This window comes from Panulirus ornatus, chromosome 21, assembly GCF_036320965.1.
Source record: "Panulirus ornatus isolate Po-2019 chromosome 21, ASM3632096v1, whole genome shotgun sequence".
In the NCBI taxonomy this organism is placed as follows: Eukaryota; Metazoa; Arthropoda; class Malacostraca; order Decapoda; family Palinuridae; genus Panulirus; species Panulirus ornatus.
The window spans coordinates 27,994,494-28,012,470 of NC_092244.1; the positions used below are offsets into that span (position 1 = coordinate 27,994,494).

At 41.9% G+C, this 17,977-nt stretch overlaps 1 protein-coding gene across 2 annotated transcripts in view; it reads left to right on the forward strand.

The window, feature by feature from the left end:
* The window catches only part of LOC139756428 (uncharacterized), a 100,610-nt gene that overhangs the window by 6,811 nt on the left and 75,822 nt on the right, over positions 1-17,977 (forward strand). Inside the window, exon 2 of one of the 2 annotated variants that reach the window (XM_071675866.1) lies at positions 5,306-5,515. The exons of the other annotated variant lie outside the window; for it this stretch is intronic. Coding sequence (XP_071531967.1) covers positions 5,306-5,515 — 210 coding nt within the window. The remainder of the gene's footprint in view (positions 1-5,305; positions 5,516-17,977) is intronic. 2 annotated transcript variants of the gene reach the window in all.

The window sequence follows — 17,977 nt, forward strand, 5'->3', positions numbered from 1 at the left end:
AAAGATGGAGTGAAAAAGATTTTGTGTGATCGGGGCCTGAACATGCAGGAGGGTGAAAGGCGGGCAAGGAATAGAGTGAATTGGAGCGATGTGGTATACCGGGGTTGACGTGCTGTCAGTGGATTGAATCAAGGCATGTGAAGCGTCTGGGGTAAACCATGGAAAGCTGTGTAGGTATGTATATTTGCGTGTGTGGACGTATGTATATACATGTGTATGGGGGTGGGTTGGGCCATTTCTTTCGTCTGTTTCCTTGCGCTACCTCGCAAACGCGGGAGACAGCGACAAATATATATATATATATATATATATATATATATATATATATATATATATATATATATATATATATATATATTATACTTGATCGCCGAAGAAAGAAGAAAGACCCATCCACTCATATACACACATGTACATACATGCACATACACGTACATCTACACATGCATACACATGCATATACATATACACACATGTACATATTCATACTTGCTCGCCAGATCCGTTCACACTCAGTCTCTTGCTGTCATGTGAAATGCACCGACACCACAGCTCCCTATCCACATCCAGGCCCCACAGACCTTTCCATGGTCTACCCCGGACGTGTCACATGCCCTGGTTCAGCCCATTGACAGCACGTTGACCCCGGTGTACCACATTGTTCCAATTCACTCTATTACGTGTATGCCTTTCACACTTCTGCATGTTCAGGCCCCGGTTGCTCAAAATCTTTATCACTCCATCCTTCCACTTCCAATATGATCTCCCGCCTCACTTGTTCCATCCACCTCTGACACATATATCCTAACTCATTCTCTCTATATGTCCAAACCATTTCAACACAACCTCTTCTGCTCTCTCAGCCACGCATTTTTTTCATTACCACACATCTCTATTTTTCTTTCCTTACTTACTCGATCAAACCACCTCAAACACTTCATTTTCAACACATTCACCTTCCTCCTCACAATTCCTATATCGCAATACCAGTTTCTGTTCTCCGAGATAACGTTCTTTCTATCCACACCTCGTCCATTCCTACCAGAACTTTCGCCCTCTCCCCATCCATATGACTCCTTTCGTTTTCATGGTTTCATTCACTGCCAAGTCCACTCCCAGATATCTAAAAGACTTCACTTGCTCCATTCAAACTTACATCCTAACTAACTTGTCCCTCAACCCTGCTTAACCTAATAAGTTTGCTCTTATTCACATTTACTCTCAACTTTCTCCTTTCACGCACTTTCACACACGCACATATACATACCTATACATTCCAACCTATACATGTATATACATACACAGACATATACATATAAACACATGTACATAATTCATACTTGCTGCCTTTATTCATTCCCGTTCCCACCCCTCCACACATGAAATGACAACTATCTAAAACACTTTACTTCCTCCAGTTTTTCTCAGTTCAAACTTACCTCCATTCAAACTTACCTCCCAGTTGACTTGACCCTCAACCCTACGGTACCTAATAACCTTGCTCTTATTCACAGTTACTCTCAGCTTTCTTCTCTCACACACTTTACCAAACTCAGTCACCAGCTTCTGTAGTTTCTCGCCTGAATCAGCCACCAGCGCTGTATCATCAGCGAACAACAACTGACTCACTTCCCAAGCTCTCTTACCCACAACAGACTGCATACTTGCCCTCTCTCCAAAACTCTTGCATTCACCTCCGTTAGCTAACAATCCCATCCATAAACAAATTAAACAACCATGGAGACATCACGCACCCCTGCCGCAAACCGACATTCACTAAGAACCAATCACTTTCCTCTCTTCCTACTCGTACACAAGCCTTACTTCCTCGATAAAAACTTTTCACTGCTTCTAACAACTTGCCTCCCAAACCATATATTCTTAATACCTTCCACAGAGCATCTCTGTCATATGCCGTCTCCAGATCCATAAATGCTACATACAAATCCATTTGCTTTTCTAAGTATTTCTCACATACATTCTTCAAAGCAAACACCTGATCCACACATCCTCTACCACTTCTGAAGCCACACTGCTCTTCCCCAATCTGATGCTCAGTACATTCCTTCACCCTCTCAATCAATACCCTCCCTTATAATTTCCCAGGAATACTCAACAAACTTATACATACCTCTGTAATTTGAGCACTCACCTTTATCCCCTTTGCCTTTGTACATATATATTGGTAATGTACCAAGTGGAATTACTGTTAATCATAACATCAGGGAGAGAGGGGTAGTTCTTGCAGATAAGTTCGTTAGTGAATATTAAAAGCGGGATGGACCCCGTAACATTTGTGATGAATGGGATTCTCTTGGTCATTGACCACAACGTAAATGTCACCTACGAAACAGCGATATAGGGCTGCTCGGAAAGGTCTTGATGAACGTCATTAATAATGTGACAAATGTAGGAGTTGACCAACGTTGGGCCTGATGGACTATCCTGTTGCAAGAACAAGTAAACCACCAATATGCTGGTGATGTGGTGCAGACAACATGGAGTTTGTTCATTGTAGGGTTATTTAGCGTTGAATAGTTTGGATTTATTCTCTGGTTTCTACTGGTGACTGGGTTTTGTCTGAATTGATTGCTTTACGAGGTGTGTAACTTGTGGGGAACATTTTAGCTATATATTTCGTTACATTTTCCTGTGGTGTTAGCTTTCTGCTGGCTTGCTTTGTGATGGTGTAAATTAACATGATACAGGGGTGGGAAATCGTCTGTATTGAAGTTCTGGATTTTTCCATGTAGTGTGAAGGTTGATCATTTGAGTACATAACCAAGGCTCTATGGATTGGATGGGCCAGGTTGTGTTGTTAGATTGAACACTTGGTTAAAGAACACTTTGCATAGCGCTTCAGGCGGTCTGTGTTTGTAAAGTTGGCGAGAAGAAAGATGGTTGGCAGACTGGCTGGTTGCGCAGGTTTAGGATTTTCAGAGGATGCAGTAGGTTTGCGAGTAGTTCAACTTGGGGATCTTAGATGCGAGTGCTGAGCCAGTTGGTATGATGGGTATTGTAATCTCCACAGACATAAAGTGTTGGGCATGCTGGTCAGTTTTGTGGCTGTGGAGTGCATCTAAAGGAACATATGGGGTGGTGAGGTTATGTAAGTAGATATCGAGTATGTTGCAGTTGGTGTGTGAACTTTTATTGTTATGGACTGTATTTCTAAGGTGTTGTTACTGTTGTGAGCTGCTTTGTAATGTAGCTGGTGATCGAGAATAGTATGGTTTGGTGGGCGAGAGTTATGCTTGCTGCTTGCTGTCCTCTCTTGCAGTTGTGCCGTTGTAGAAAGGTGGGATGTAGGATTAAGAGTCTGGTGTCTTGGATATATGGTGTGGATGGTAGGTTCACTCAAGTTAGTGATTATTTCGGTGTTTGTTTCTAGAGATGTTATTACATGTTGGATGTTTAGTATGTCTCTAGGATTATATGGAATAGTAGGGTTTGTTTATGGTGAGAGATTAAACATTTTGTGCTGTTTGTCGAGTGTTTGTGCTAGGGGATAAAAAGACGCTCCACATGCCTTGGCTCTGTTCATTGATAGAATGTCAACCTTAGTATACCACATCATTTCAGTTCACTTTGTTCCGTGCACACCTTACATCTTCTTGCATGTTCAGGCCCCAATCACTCAAAATCTTTTCTCTCCACCCTTCCATATTCAATTTGGTCTTACCGTTCTTCTTGTTCCCTCTACTTCTGACACATTTATCCTTTGTCAATCATTTCAGTGCACCCTATTCAGCTTTCTCAACCACACTCTTTTTATTATCACCTCTCTTTTACCCTTCCATTACTCATTCGATCAAATTACCACATACCACATACTGTCCATATAATATTCAAACATCCATATCTGCCCTCACGGATAACATTCCCTCTTTCAACACATTCTTCAGTGCTTCCAGAACCTTCACCCTACCACCCACTCACACCTCCATGCTTCCATTCACTGTCATGTCCACACTCAGGTATCTAGTTTAAACACCTGACTTCCTCCAAGTTTTCTCCATACAAACTCACACTCCCAACTAACCTGTCCCTCAGACCTGCTGAACCTAATAATCTTGCTTTCATTCACATTTACTTTCAACTTCTTACATATGCACATTCTTCCACACTCAATCACCAACTTCTGCAGTTTCTCACACAAATCTACCACCAATGCTACATCAGCAAACAACTGACTCCCTTCCCAAGCCCTCTCATCCCCCCACAGACTGCATACTCGCCCCTTCTTAAAGACTTTCGCATCTACCTTCCTCACCACAGAATTCAACAACTATGGTGACATTACACACCCCTGTCACAGACCAACCTTCACTTGGAACCATTCACTCTCATCTCTTCCTACTTGTCCACATGCCTTATGCCCTTGATAAAAACTTTTTTGTTTCTAGCAGCTTACCTCCCATACCATATTCTTAAGACCTTCCACAAGGAATCTGTATCAATCATATCATAAATGCACATAGAAATCTATCTGTTTTAAGTATTTTTCGCATACACTCTTTAGATCAAACATCTGGTCCATACATCCTCTACCACTTCTGGAACCATACTGTTCCACCCTAATCTTATCCTCTCAATCAATATCCTACTATACGATTTACCAGGTATATTCAACAAACGTATACTTCCTACAACTCCTGCTGTAGGTATTGCTACTCCTTTATCTCTTGTCCTCTCAGAGCCAGAACATCCAGGTTTCTTTCCCCAAACATACTATCTACCTTTCCTCTTTTCTCATCTTGGTTATATCCACACATTTATTAGACACCCCAGCCAGCACTCCCTGCTTGGCTCCTGTTCTTTCTCTAAAAGTTGAAATACAAGAAAAGGGGTGTTCGAGCCCCCATATCCCGCCCCCTTTAGTTGCTTTCTATGACACATAGGGAATACAGGGGAAAAGTTCTTTCTCCCTCACCACAAATAATTTCATTTAACTTTTAAATACACTACATGTTTCACAGAAAAAATTCGCCTCATCAGATTTATCTAGTTCACAGTTTCAACTACTAACACAAGCACATAGACTTTATACTCTCTTATTACCATGCCAGAGGAGAAACTGTCTTTGCCATTTAAAGGGGTGCTTTTTAGTTAAGAGGTGTTATGTGGGATGGCTGGCCTGGGTAGTCAGAAGTGTTTCATTTTAAAATCAACTTGTGATTATTATCCAATGTGAATATTCTAAAGTACAAATGACATTAATCAACTTGTTATATGGAACTTAGAAGTCTATCCTTATTAGTTTACCATATGAAGTAATAATTGATGTACTCTTTGAATCCCTCAGATATATTTGCAGAGGTAATTGGTCAGCCCAGCCCAGAGAGTTTTCCCGTCTTACCATTCACTGGAAACTGTTTTATAATGAACATAGAAGCTCAAATCACAGATGACCAGGAGGAAGTTGACTGGTGTTGTGATGTGCTGAGGCAGATGTGTTCACACAACAGAAAACTAAGCTATGAAGACCTTTTTATTCATCACACTAAGCTCACAGGTATATATTAGTGTAATCACTTTAAATAAGCACATGAACATGTATTCTGGAATTTTTAAAGAAAATTTGAAATTCAGTCTTGCATTCAGATGTTATAATCAAAATGTTTAATTCAGAAATTACGTTTATTTATCTTAGCTGAGATGACAAGGCCAATTGAATAACCTAATCATGGTCACCCCCTGTATCAGCGAGGTAGTGCCAGGAAAACACACAAAAAGGCCACATTCATTCACCCTCAGTCTCTAGCTGTTATGTGTAATGTACCAAAACCACAGCTCCCTATCCAAGCCCCACAGATCCAGGAATATCACATTGTTCCAATTCACTATGTTCCTTGCAAGCCTCTCACCCTCCTGTATGTTCAGGCCCCGATTGCTCAAAATCTTTTTCACTCCAACCTTCCTCATCCATTTTGCTCTGTTTCTCCTTGTTCCACCACCTCTGATACATATATCCTCTTTGTCAACTTTTCCTAACTCACTCTCTCCATATATCCAAACCATTTCAATACACCTTCTGCTCTCTCCTCCACACACTCATTACCATACATCTCTCTTACCCTTTCATTACTCAATCAAACCACCTCATACCACATACTGTTCTCAAACATTTCATTTCCAACACATCCACCCTCCTCTGTACAACCCTATCTATAGCCCATGCCTTGCAACCATATAATATTGTTGGAACTACTATTCCTTCAAACATACCTATTTTCGCACTCCGAGATAACGTTCTCTCTTTCCACACACTCCTCATCACTCCCAGAATCTTCACCCCCCTCCTCCTCCCTATGACTCCCAGAACTTTTGCCCCCTCCTCCACCCTATGACTCACTTCCACTTCATTGGTTCCATTCGCTGCAAAGTCCACTCCCAGATATCAAAAACACTTCACCTCCTCCAAGGTTTCTCCATTCAAACTCACATCCCAACAAACTTGTCCCTCAACCCTGCTAAACCTAATAAGCTTGCTCTTATTCACATATACTCTCAACTTTCTCCTTTCACACACTTTTCCAAACTCAATCACTAACTTATGCAGTTTCTCAATCAAATCCACCAGTGCTGTATCATTAGCAAACAACAACTGACTCACTTCCCAGGCCCTGTCATCCCCAACAAACTGCATACTTGCCCCTCTCTCCAAAACTTATGCATTTACATCCCTAATCACCCCATCCATAAACATATTAAAAAACCATGGGGACATCACACACCACTGCCACAGACCAACCTTCACTAGGAACCAATCTCTTTCCTCTCTTCCTACTCGTACACATGCCTTACATCCTTGATAAAAACTTTTCACTGCTTCTAGCAACTTACCTCCCACACCATATACTCTTAATACCTTCCACAGAGCATCTCTATCAATTCTTATCATATGCCTTCTCCAGATCCATAAATGCTTCATACAAATCCATATGCTTTTCTAAATATTTCTCACACACATTCTTCAAAGCAAACACCCGATCCATACATCCTCTACCACTTCTGAAACCACACTGCTCCTCCCCAAATTGATGCTCTGTACATGCCTTCACTCTCACCCTCTCAATCAATACCCTCCCATACAATTTCCCTGAAATACCCATCAAACTTATACCTCTGTAGTTTGAACACTCACCTTTATCCTCTTTGCCTTTGTACAATGGCACTATGCATGTATTCCGCCAAACCTCAGGCACTTCACTATGCACCATACATACAATGAATATCCTCACCAACCAGTCAACAACAAAGTCACCCCATTTTTTAATGAATTCCACTGCAATACCATCCAAGCCCACTTCCTCACCGGCTTTCATCTTCCACAAAGCTTTCCCTACCTCTTCTCTATTTACCAAACCATTCTCCCTGACCCTCTCACTTCACACACCACCTTGACCAAAACACCCTATAAACACACTCTATCATCAAACACATTCAACAAACCTTCAAAATACTTACTCCATCTCCTCACTTCACCACTACTTGTTATTACCTCCCCATTAGCCCCCTTCACCGACGTTCCCATTTGTTCTCTTGTCAAACGCACTTTATTTACCTCCTTCCAAAACATCTTAGTCTTCCAAAAATTTAAGGACACACTCTCACCTCAACTCTCAATTGCCCTCTTTTTCACCTCTTGCACCTTTCTCTTGACCTCCTGCCTCTTTCTTTTATACATCTCCCAGTCATTTGTACTATTCCCCTGCAAAACTCGTCCAAATGCCTCTCTCTTCTCTTTCACTAACATCACTAACAATCTAACTTCTCCATCCCATCACTCACTACCCTTTCTAATCTGCCCACCTCCCAAGCTTCTCATGCCACAAGGATCTTTTGCGCAAGCCATCACTGCTTCCTCAAACACATCCCATTCCTCCTCCACTCCCCTTAAGTCATTTGCTCTCACGTTTTTCCATTCTACACTCAATTTCTCCTGGTACTTCTTCACACTAACCTCCTTTCCAAGTTCACTTACTGTCACCACTCTCTTCACTCTAACAATCTCTCCTTTTCTGAAAACATCTACAAATCTTCACCTTGGCCTCCACAAGATGATCAGACATCCCTCCAATTGCCCCTCTCAGCACATTAACATCCAAAAGTTTCTCTTTCACGTGCCTATCAATCAACACGTAATCCAATAATGCTCTCTGGCCATCTCTCCTACTTACATATGTATACATATGTATATCTCTTTTTAAACCAGGTATTCCCAATCACCAGTCCTTTTTCAGCATACAATTCTACAAGCCCTTCACCATTTCCATTCACAACACTAAACACCCCATGTACACCAATTATACCCTCAACTGCCACATTACACACCTTTGCATTCAAATCACCCATCACTATAACTCAGTCTCATGCATCAGAGCTGCTAAAACACTCACTCAGCTGCTCCCAAAACACTTGCCTCTCCTGACCTTTCTTCTCATGACCAGGTGCATAGGCACCAATAATCATCCATCTCTCTCCATCCACTTTCAGTTTTACCCATATCAATCTAGAGTATACTTTCTTACACTCTATCACTTACTCCCACAACTCCTGCTCACCAATCCCTGACTTTACTCCAAACATTCCCAAACCACTCTTCCTTTTTACCCTTGAGCTTCGTTTCACTTGGAGCCAAAACATCCAGGTTCGTTTCCTCAAACATACTACCTATCTCTCCTTTTTTCTCATCTTGGTTACATCCACACACCTTTAAACACCCCAGTCTAAGCCTTCGAGGAGGATGAGCACTCCCTGCGTTACTCCTTCTGTTTCCCCTTTTAGAAAGTTAAAATACAAGGAGGGGAGGGCATTGCTTGCGAGGGTGAAGGCATGTACAGAACATCAGATTGGGGAAGAGCAGTGTGGTTTCAAGAGTGGTAGAGGATGTGTGGATCAGGAGTTTGCTTTGAAGAATGTATGTGAGAAATACTTAGAGAAACAAATGTATTTGTATGTAGCATTTATGGATCTGGAGAAGGTACATGATAGAGTTGATAGAGATGCTCTTTGGAAAGTATTACGAGTATATGGTGTGGGAGGCAAGTTGCTGGAAGCAGTGAAAAGTTTTTATCGAGGATGTAAGACATGTATACAAGTAGGAAGGGAGGAAAGTGATTGGTTCTCAGTGAATGTCGGTTTACAGCAGGGGTGCGTGAGGTCTCCATGGTTGTTTAATTTGTTTATGGTTGGGGTTTTTAGGAAGGTGAATGCAAGAGTTTTGGAGAGAGGGACAAGTATGCAGTCTGTTGTGGATGAGAGGGCTTGGGAAGTGAGTCCATTGTTGTTCGCTGATTTAGGTGAGAAACTGCAGAAGCTGGTGACTGAGTTTGGGAAAGTGTGTGAAAGAAGAAAGCTGAGAGTAAATGTGAACAAGAGCAAGGTTATTAGGTACAGTAGGGTTGAGTCAACTGGGAGGTAAGTCTGAATGGAAAATACTGGAGGAAGCGAAGTGTTTTAGATATCTAGGAGTGGATTTGGCAGCGGATGGAACCATGGAAGCGGAAGTGAGTCACAGGGTGAGAGAGGGGGCAGAAGTACTTGGAGCATTGAAAAATGTGTGGAAGGCAAGATCATTATCTCGGAAAGCAAAAATGGGTACATTTGAGGGAATAGTGGTTCCAACAATGTTATATGGTTGCGAGGCGTGGATTGTTGAAAATGAGATGTTTGAGGACAATATGTGGTGTGAGGTGGTTTGATCGAGTAAGTAATGAAAGGGTAAGAGAGATGTGTGGTAATAAGAAGAGTGTGGTTGAGAGAGCAGAAGAGGGTGTATTGAAATGGTTTGGTCTCATGGAGAGAAAGAGCGAGGAAAGAGTGACAAAGAGGATATATGTGTCAGAGATGGAGGGAAATGGGAAAAGTGGGAGACCAAATTGGAGGTGGAAGGATGGAGTGAAAAAGATTTTGAGCAATCAGAGCCTGACCATGGAGGAGGGTGAAAGGTGTGCAAGGAATAAAGTGAATCGGAACGATATCGTATACTGAGGTCGACATGCAGTCAATGGATTGAACCTGGGCATATGAAGCGTCTGGGATAAACCATGGAAAGTTTTGTGGGGTCTAGATGTGGAAAGGGAGCTGTGGTTTCCGTGCATTACACATGACAGCTACAGACTGAGTGTGAACGAATGTGGCCTTTGATGTCTTTTCCTAGCACTACTACCTCATGTGCTTGCGGGGGAGGGGGTTGTCATTTCATGTGTGGCGGGGTGGCAACGGGAATGAATAACGGCAGCAAATATGAATTATGTACTTGTGTATATATATATATGTCTGTGTATGTATACATATGTATTTGTTGAAATGTATAGGTATGTATATGTGTGTGTGTGGATATGTATGTTTTATACATGTGTATGTGGGTGGATTGGGCCATTCTTTCGTGTGTTTCCTTGCACTACCTCGCTAACGCAGGAGACAGCGACAAAGTATAATAAATATAAATGAATAAATATATATATATATATATATATATATATATATATATATAAGTGGATCATAGGGTGGGGGAGGGGGCGAAAATTTTGGGAGCCTTGAAAAATGTGTGGAAGTCGAGAACATTATCCCGGAAAGCAAAAATGGGTATGTTTGAAGGAATAGTGGTTCCAACAATGTTGTATGGTTGCGAGGCATGGGCTATGGATAGAGTTGTGCGCAGGAGGATGGATGTGCTGGAAATGAGATGTTTGAGGACAATGTGTGGTGTGAGGTGGTTTGATCGAGTAAGTAACGTAAGGGTAAGAGAGATGTGTGGAAATAAAAAGAGCGTGGTTGAGAGAGCAGAAGAGGGTGTTTTGAAATGGTTTGGGCACATGGAGAGAATGAGTGAGGAAAGATTGACCAAGAGGATATATGTGTCGGAGGTGGAGGGAACGAGGAGAAGAGGGAGACCAAATTGGAGGTGGAAAGATGGAGTGAAAAGGATTTTGTGTGATCGGGGCCTGAACATGCAGGAGGGTGAAAGGAGGGCAAGGAATAGAGTGAATTGGAGCGATGTGGTATACAGGGGTTGACGTGCTGTCAGTGGATTGAATCAGGGCATGTGAAGCGTCCGGGGTAAACCATGGAAAGCTGTGTAGGTATGTATATTTGCGTGTGTGGATGTGTGTATGTACATGTGTATGGGGGGGGGTTGGGCCATTTCTTTCGTCTGTTTCCTTGCGCTACCTCGCAAACGCGGGAGACAGCGACGAGGTATAAAAAAAAAAATATATATATATATATATATATATATATATATATATATATATATATATATATAGAAGAAAGATCATGAGAGGCAAGTGTTTTGGGAGCAGCTGAATGAGTGTGTTAGTAGTTTTGATGCACGAGACCGGGTTATAGTGATGGGTGATTTGAATGCAAAGGTGAGTAATGTGGCAGTTGAGGGAATAATTGGTATACATGGGGTGTTCAGTGTTGTAAATGGAAATGGTGAAGAGCTTGTAGATTTATGTGCTGAAAAAGGACTGGTGATTGGGAATACCTGGTTTAAAAAGCGAGATATACATAAGTATACTTATGTAAGTAGGAGAGATGGCCAGAGAGCGTTATTGGATTACGTGTTAATTGACAGGCGTGTGAAAGAGAGACTTTTGGATGTCAATGTGCTGAGAGGTGCAACTGGAGGGATGTCTGATCATTATCTTGTGGAGGCTAAGGTGAAGATTTGTATGGGTTCTCAGAAAAGAAGAGTGAATGTTGGGGTGAAGAGGGTGGTGAGAGTAAGTGAGCTTGGGAAGGAGACTTGTGTGAGGAAGTACCAGGAGAGACTGAGTACAGAATGGAAAAAGGTGAGAACAATGGAAGTAAGGGGAGTGGGGGAGGAATGGGATGTATTTAGGGAATCAGTGATGGATTGCGCAAAAGATGCTTGTGGCATGAGAAGAGTGGGAAGTGGGTTGATTAGAAAGGATAGTGAGTGGTGGGATGAAGAAGTAAGAGTATTAGTGAAAGAGAAGAGAGAGGCATTTGGACAATTTTTGCAGGGAAAAAATGAAATTGAGTGGGAGATGTATAAAAGAAAGAGACAGGAGGTCAAGAGAAAGGTGCAAGAGGTGAAAAAAAGGGCAAATGAGAGTTGGGGTGAGAGAGTATCATTAAATTTTAGGGAGAATAAAAAGATGATCTGGAAGGAGGTAAATAAGGTGCGTAAGACAAGGGAGCAAATGGGAACTTCAGTGAAGGGCGCAAATGGGGAGGTGATAACAAGTAGTGGTGATGTGAGGAGATGGAGTGAGTATTTTGAAGGTTTGTTGAATGTGTTTGATGATAGAGTGGCAGATATAGGGTGTTTTGGTCGAGGTGGTGTGCAAAGTGAGAGGGTTAGGGAAGATGATTTGGTAAACAGAGAAGAGGTAGTAAAAGCTTTGCGGAAGATGAAAGCCGGCAAGGCAGCAGGTTTGGATGGTATTGCAGTGGAATTTATTAAAAAAGGGGGTGACTGTATTGTTGACTGGTTGGTAAGGTTATTTAATGTATGTATGACTCATGGTGAGGTGCCTGAGGATTGGCGGAATGCGTGCATAGTGCCATTGTACAAAGGCAAAGGGGATAAGAGTGAGTGCTCAAATTACAGAGGTATAAGTTTGTTGAGTATTCCTGGTAAATTATATGGGAGGATATTGATTGAGAGGGTGAAGGCATGTACAGAACATCAGATTGGGGAAGAGCAGTGTGGTTTCAGAAGTGGTAGAGGATGTGTGGATCAGGTGTTTGCTTTGAAGAATGTATGCGAGAAATACTTAGAAAAGCAAATGGATTTGTATGTAGCATTTATGGATCTGGAGAAGGCATATGATAGAGTTGATAGAGATGCTCTGTGGAAGGTATTAAGAATATATGGTGTGGGAGGCAAGTTGTTAGAAGCAGTGAAAAGTTTTTATCGAGGATGTAAGGCATGTGTACGTGTAGGAAGAGAGGAAAGTGATTGGTTCTCAGTGAATGTAGGTTTGCGGCAGGGGTGTGTGATGTCTCCATGGTTGTTTAATTTGTTTATGGATGGGGTTGTTAGGGAGGTGAATGCAAGAGTTTTGGAAAGAGGGGCAAGTATGAAGTCTGTTGGGGATGAGAGAGCTTGGGAAGTGAGTCAGTTGTTGTTCGCTGATGATACAGCGCTGGTGGCTGATTCATGTGAGAAACTGCAGAAGCTGGTGACTGAGTTTGGTAAAGTGTGTGAAAGAAGAAAGTTAAGAGTAAATGTGAATAAGAGCAAGGTTATTAGGTACAGTAGGGTTGAGGGTCAAGTCAATTGGGAGGTGAGTTTGAATGGAGAAAAACTGGAGGAAGTGAAGTGTTTTAGATATCTGGGAGTGGATCTGGCAGCGGATGGAACCATGGAAGCGGAAGTGGATCACAGGGTGAGGGAGGGGGCGAAAATTCTGGGAGCCTTGAAGAATGTGTGGAAGTCGAGAACATTATCTCGGATAGCAAAAATGGGTATGTTTGAAGGAATAGTGGTTCCAACAATGTTGTATGGTTGCGAGGCGTGGACTATGGATAGAGTTGTGCGCAGGAGGATGGATGTGCTGGAAATGAGATGTTTGAGGACAATGTGTGGTGTGAGGTGGTTTGATCGAGTAAGTAACGTAAGGGTAAGAGAGATGTGTGGAAATAAAAAGAGCGTGGTTGAGAGAGCAGAAGAGGGTGTTTTGAAATGGTTTGGTCACATGGAGAGAATGAGTGAGGAAAGATTGACCAAGAGGATATATGTGTCGGAGGTGGAGGGAACGAGGAGAAGAGGGAGACCAAATTGGAGGTGGAAAGATGGAGTGAAAAAGATTTTGTGTGATCGGGGCCTGAACATGCAGGAGGGTGAAAGGAGGGCAAGGAATAGAGTGAATTGGAGCGATGTGGTATACCGGGGTTGACGTGCTGTCAGTGGATTGAATCAAGGCATGTGAAGCGTCTGGGGTAAACCATGGAAAGCTGTGTAGGTATGTATATTTGCGTGTGTGGACGTATGTATATACATGTGTATGGGGGTGGGTTGGGCCATTTCTTTCGTCTCTTTCCTTGCGCTACCTCCCAAACGCGGGAGACAGCGACAAAGCAAGAAAAAAAAAATTAAACATTATACATAAAAGTCTTTGTACTTTTTCCAACCTCTTATTATGATTTTGTATAAGCTCCATGTGTCACACCATTACAGTTGCTACATTATACAGTTTTGTTTTGACATACTATTTGTACAATAACTTTCTTGTAAGAATGATCAGTTCACCCCTGCTGATGATGAGTGCTCCTTGAGCTGACATATATTTGATTAGCATATTTCACATTTTAGGAATGTAAAATTACAGGCACACTTGGTAAATCATCAAATATTTTAAGATCATGGGACATCTGTCATCTGCTGTTTACAGTCTTCCATAAATTTACATGCAATATTACCCTCCTAAAACTTTGAATACTTGTGTCATCCATACTAAAATACTTTTACATTTTTGTGAAGAAAGAATCTTAGATCACATTAACTCTGTTTGGGCACTTTGAATTTTATATTGGGTCAAACAAATTTACTAAATATATACAATGCAAGCTGCATGTGTCATGTTCAAGAGACATAGAGTTACTGGATCAAGCAATGAATAATTTAAAATTCTGTAACAAATGGGCACCATCAACAAACTGAACTGCATTCTTAAAAAATAAACAGTACTGTATTCCTAATTTTGCATGGCTTAATAATAGTACACTCATCAAAAGTGAGAGCAAATACTTTAAGATTCTTAAACAAAAAATTGAATCATGCTTTTACGTAAAGCAAAAACTACAGTACTGTGCCCTGACTACTCCAATGTATGTCTGGACAGGAGCCAATGCAGTATTAGTTGTCATGGTCTAAATTTCTAGGTTAACTTGTGGTTTAATAAGATTTTTTGCCCTTGAAAAATTTCTGTGGTGACAATGGAAAAACCTTGTTTCTAACATATTAACATTGGAAATATCATTCATATATAAATCTGTGGATATGGGTAATGTATATAAATTACATAAAGCTAAAGCCTTCTTATACCATGTTACTATTATGTACTTTCCAGTAATACCTGTGGTAATGGGATGAGTAAAAACTGAAAAACAGGACATGAAACAAGATAGATTCTGTAATCTTTATAACCCTCTTCCATGCTTTGAGTAAGCAGGTGAAAAATGCTGACTGAGTAATTGTACGTGGATCTTTACCAGGGATGATGTGTTACTTCATGTAAGAAAATTTTTTTTTTTTCTTTTTTTTTTGCCGCTGTCTCCCGCGTTTGCGAGGTAGCGCAAGGAAACAGACGAAAGAAATGGCCCAACCCACCCCCATACACATGTATATACATACATCCACACACGCAAATATACACACCTACACAGCTTTCCATGGTTTACCCCAGACGCTTCACATGCCCTGATTCAATCCACTGACAGCACGTCAACCCCGGTATACCACATCGATCCAATTCACTCTATTCCTTGCCCTCCTTTCACCCTCCTGCATGTTCAGGCCCCGATCACACAAAATCTTTTTCACTCCATCTTTCCACCTCCAATTTGGTCTCCCACTTCTCCTCGTTCCCTCCACCTCCGACACATATATCCTCTTGGTCAATCTTTCCTCACTCATTCTCTCCATGTGCCCAAACCATTTCAAAACACCCTCTTCTGCTCTCTCAACCACGCTCTTTTTATTTCCACACATCTCTCTTACCCTTATGTTACTTACTCGATCAAACCACCTCACACCACACATTGTCCTCAAACATCTCATTTCCAGCACATCCATCCTCCTGCGCACAACTCTATCCATAGCCCACACCTCGCAACCATACAACATTGTTGGAACCACTATTCCTTCAAACATACCCAATTTTGCTTTCCGAGATAATGTTCTCGACTTCCACACATTCTTCAAGGCTCCCAGGATTTTCGCCCCCTCCCCCACCCTATGATCCACTTCCGCTTCCATCCGCTGCCAGATCCACTCCCAGATATCTAAAACACTTTACTTCCTCCAGTTTTGCTCCATTCAAACTTACCTCCCAATTGACTTGACCCTCAACCCTACTGTACCTAATAACCTTGCTCTTATTCACATTTACTCTTAACTTTCTTCTTTCACACACTTTACCAAACTCAGTCACCAGCTTCTGCAGTTTCTTACATGAATCAGCCACCAGCTCTGTATCATCAGCGAACAACAACTGACTCACTTCCCAAGCTCTCTCATCCCCAACAGACTTCATACTTGCCCCTCTTTCCAAAACTCTTGCATTTACCTCCCTAACAACCCCATCCATAAACAAATTAAACAACCATGTAAGAAAATACATGAGGATATTAATGAAATGCTATACTTACAAATGGAATATATCATATAAAGATGGTGTACTACCTTTCTACAGTACTACAATTCATAACCACATATAAAAAATAGATATACAGTATGAATATGTTCATGTGTAAATATGTACATGTCTGTGTATGTGTGTATGTATACATGCATGTATGGGTGTTTAAGTATATATATGTGTATGTGCTTGGTTGGACAATTCTTCGTCTGTTTTCTTGTGCTACCTCACTGATAGGGGAAACAGCAATTAAGTATGATAAAAAAAATCATATATATATATATGATATATATATGATGTGTGGAAATGGGGAGAGCGTGGTTGAGAGAGCGGAAGAGGTTGTTTTGAGGTGGTTTGGGCGCATGGGGGGGAATGAGTGGGGAGAGATTGACCAAGAGGATGTTTGTGTCAAAGGTGGTGGGAGCGAGGAGAGGTGGGAGGCCTGATTGTGCGTGGGAAGGTGGAGTGAAGGGGATTTTGTGTGATCGGGGCCTGAACATGCGGGAGGGTGGGGTGGGGGGGGGGAGTGAATTGGATCGATGTGGTGTGCCGGGGTTGACGTGCTGTCAGTGGATTGAATCGGGGCGTGTGAGGAGTCTGGGGTGGGCCATGGAAAGCTGTGTAGGTGTGTATATTTCCATGTGTGGACGTGTGTATGTGCATGTGTGTGGGGGTGGGTTGGGCCGTTTCTTTCGTCTGTTTCCTTGCGCTGCCTCGCAAACGCGGGAGACAGCGACAAAGCAAAATATATATATATATATATATATATATATATATATATATATATATATATATATATATATATATATATATATATATTTTTTTTTTTTTTTTTTATACTTTGTCGCTGTCTCCCGCGTTTGCGAGGTAGCGCAAGGAAACAGACGAAAGAAATGGCCCAACCCCCCCCATACACATGTACATACACACGTCCACACACGCAAATATACATACCTACACAGCTTTCCATGGTTTACCCCGGACGCTTCACATGCCTTGATTCAATCCACTGACAGCATGTCAACCCCTGTATACCACATCGCTCCAATTCACTCTATTCCTTGCCCTCCTTTCACCCTCCTGCATGTTCAGGCCCCGATCACACAAAATCCTTTTCACTCCATCTTTCCACCTCCAATTTGGTCTCCCTCTTCTCCTCGTTCCCTCCACCTCCGACACATATATCCTCTTGGTCAATCTTTCCTCACTCATTCTCTCCATGTGCCCAAACCACTTCAAAACACCCTCTTCTGCTCTCTCAACCACGCTCTTTTTATTTCCACACATCTCTCTTACCCTTACGTTACTTACTCGATCAAACCACCTCACACCACACATTGTCCTCAAACATCTCATTTCCAGCACATCCATCCTCCTGCGCACAACTCTATCCATAGCCCACGCCTCGCAACCATACAACATTGTTGGAACCACTATTCCCTTTAAACATACCCATTTTTGCTTTCCGGGGTAATGTTCTCGACTTCCACACATTTTCAAGGCTCCCAAAATTTCGCCCCCTCCCCCACCCTATGATCCACTTCCCCCTTCCATGGTTCCATCCCTGACAGATCCACTCCCCGATATCTAAAACACTTCACTTCCTCCAGTTTTTCTCCATTCAAACTCACTCC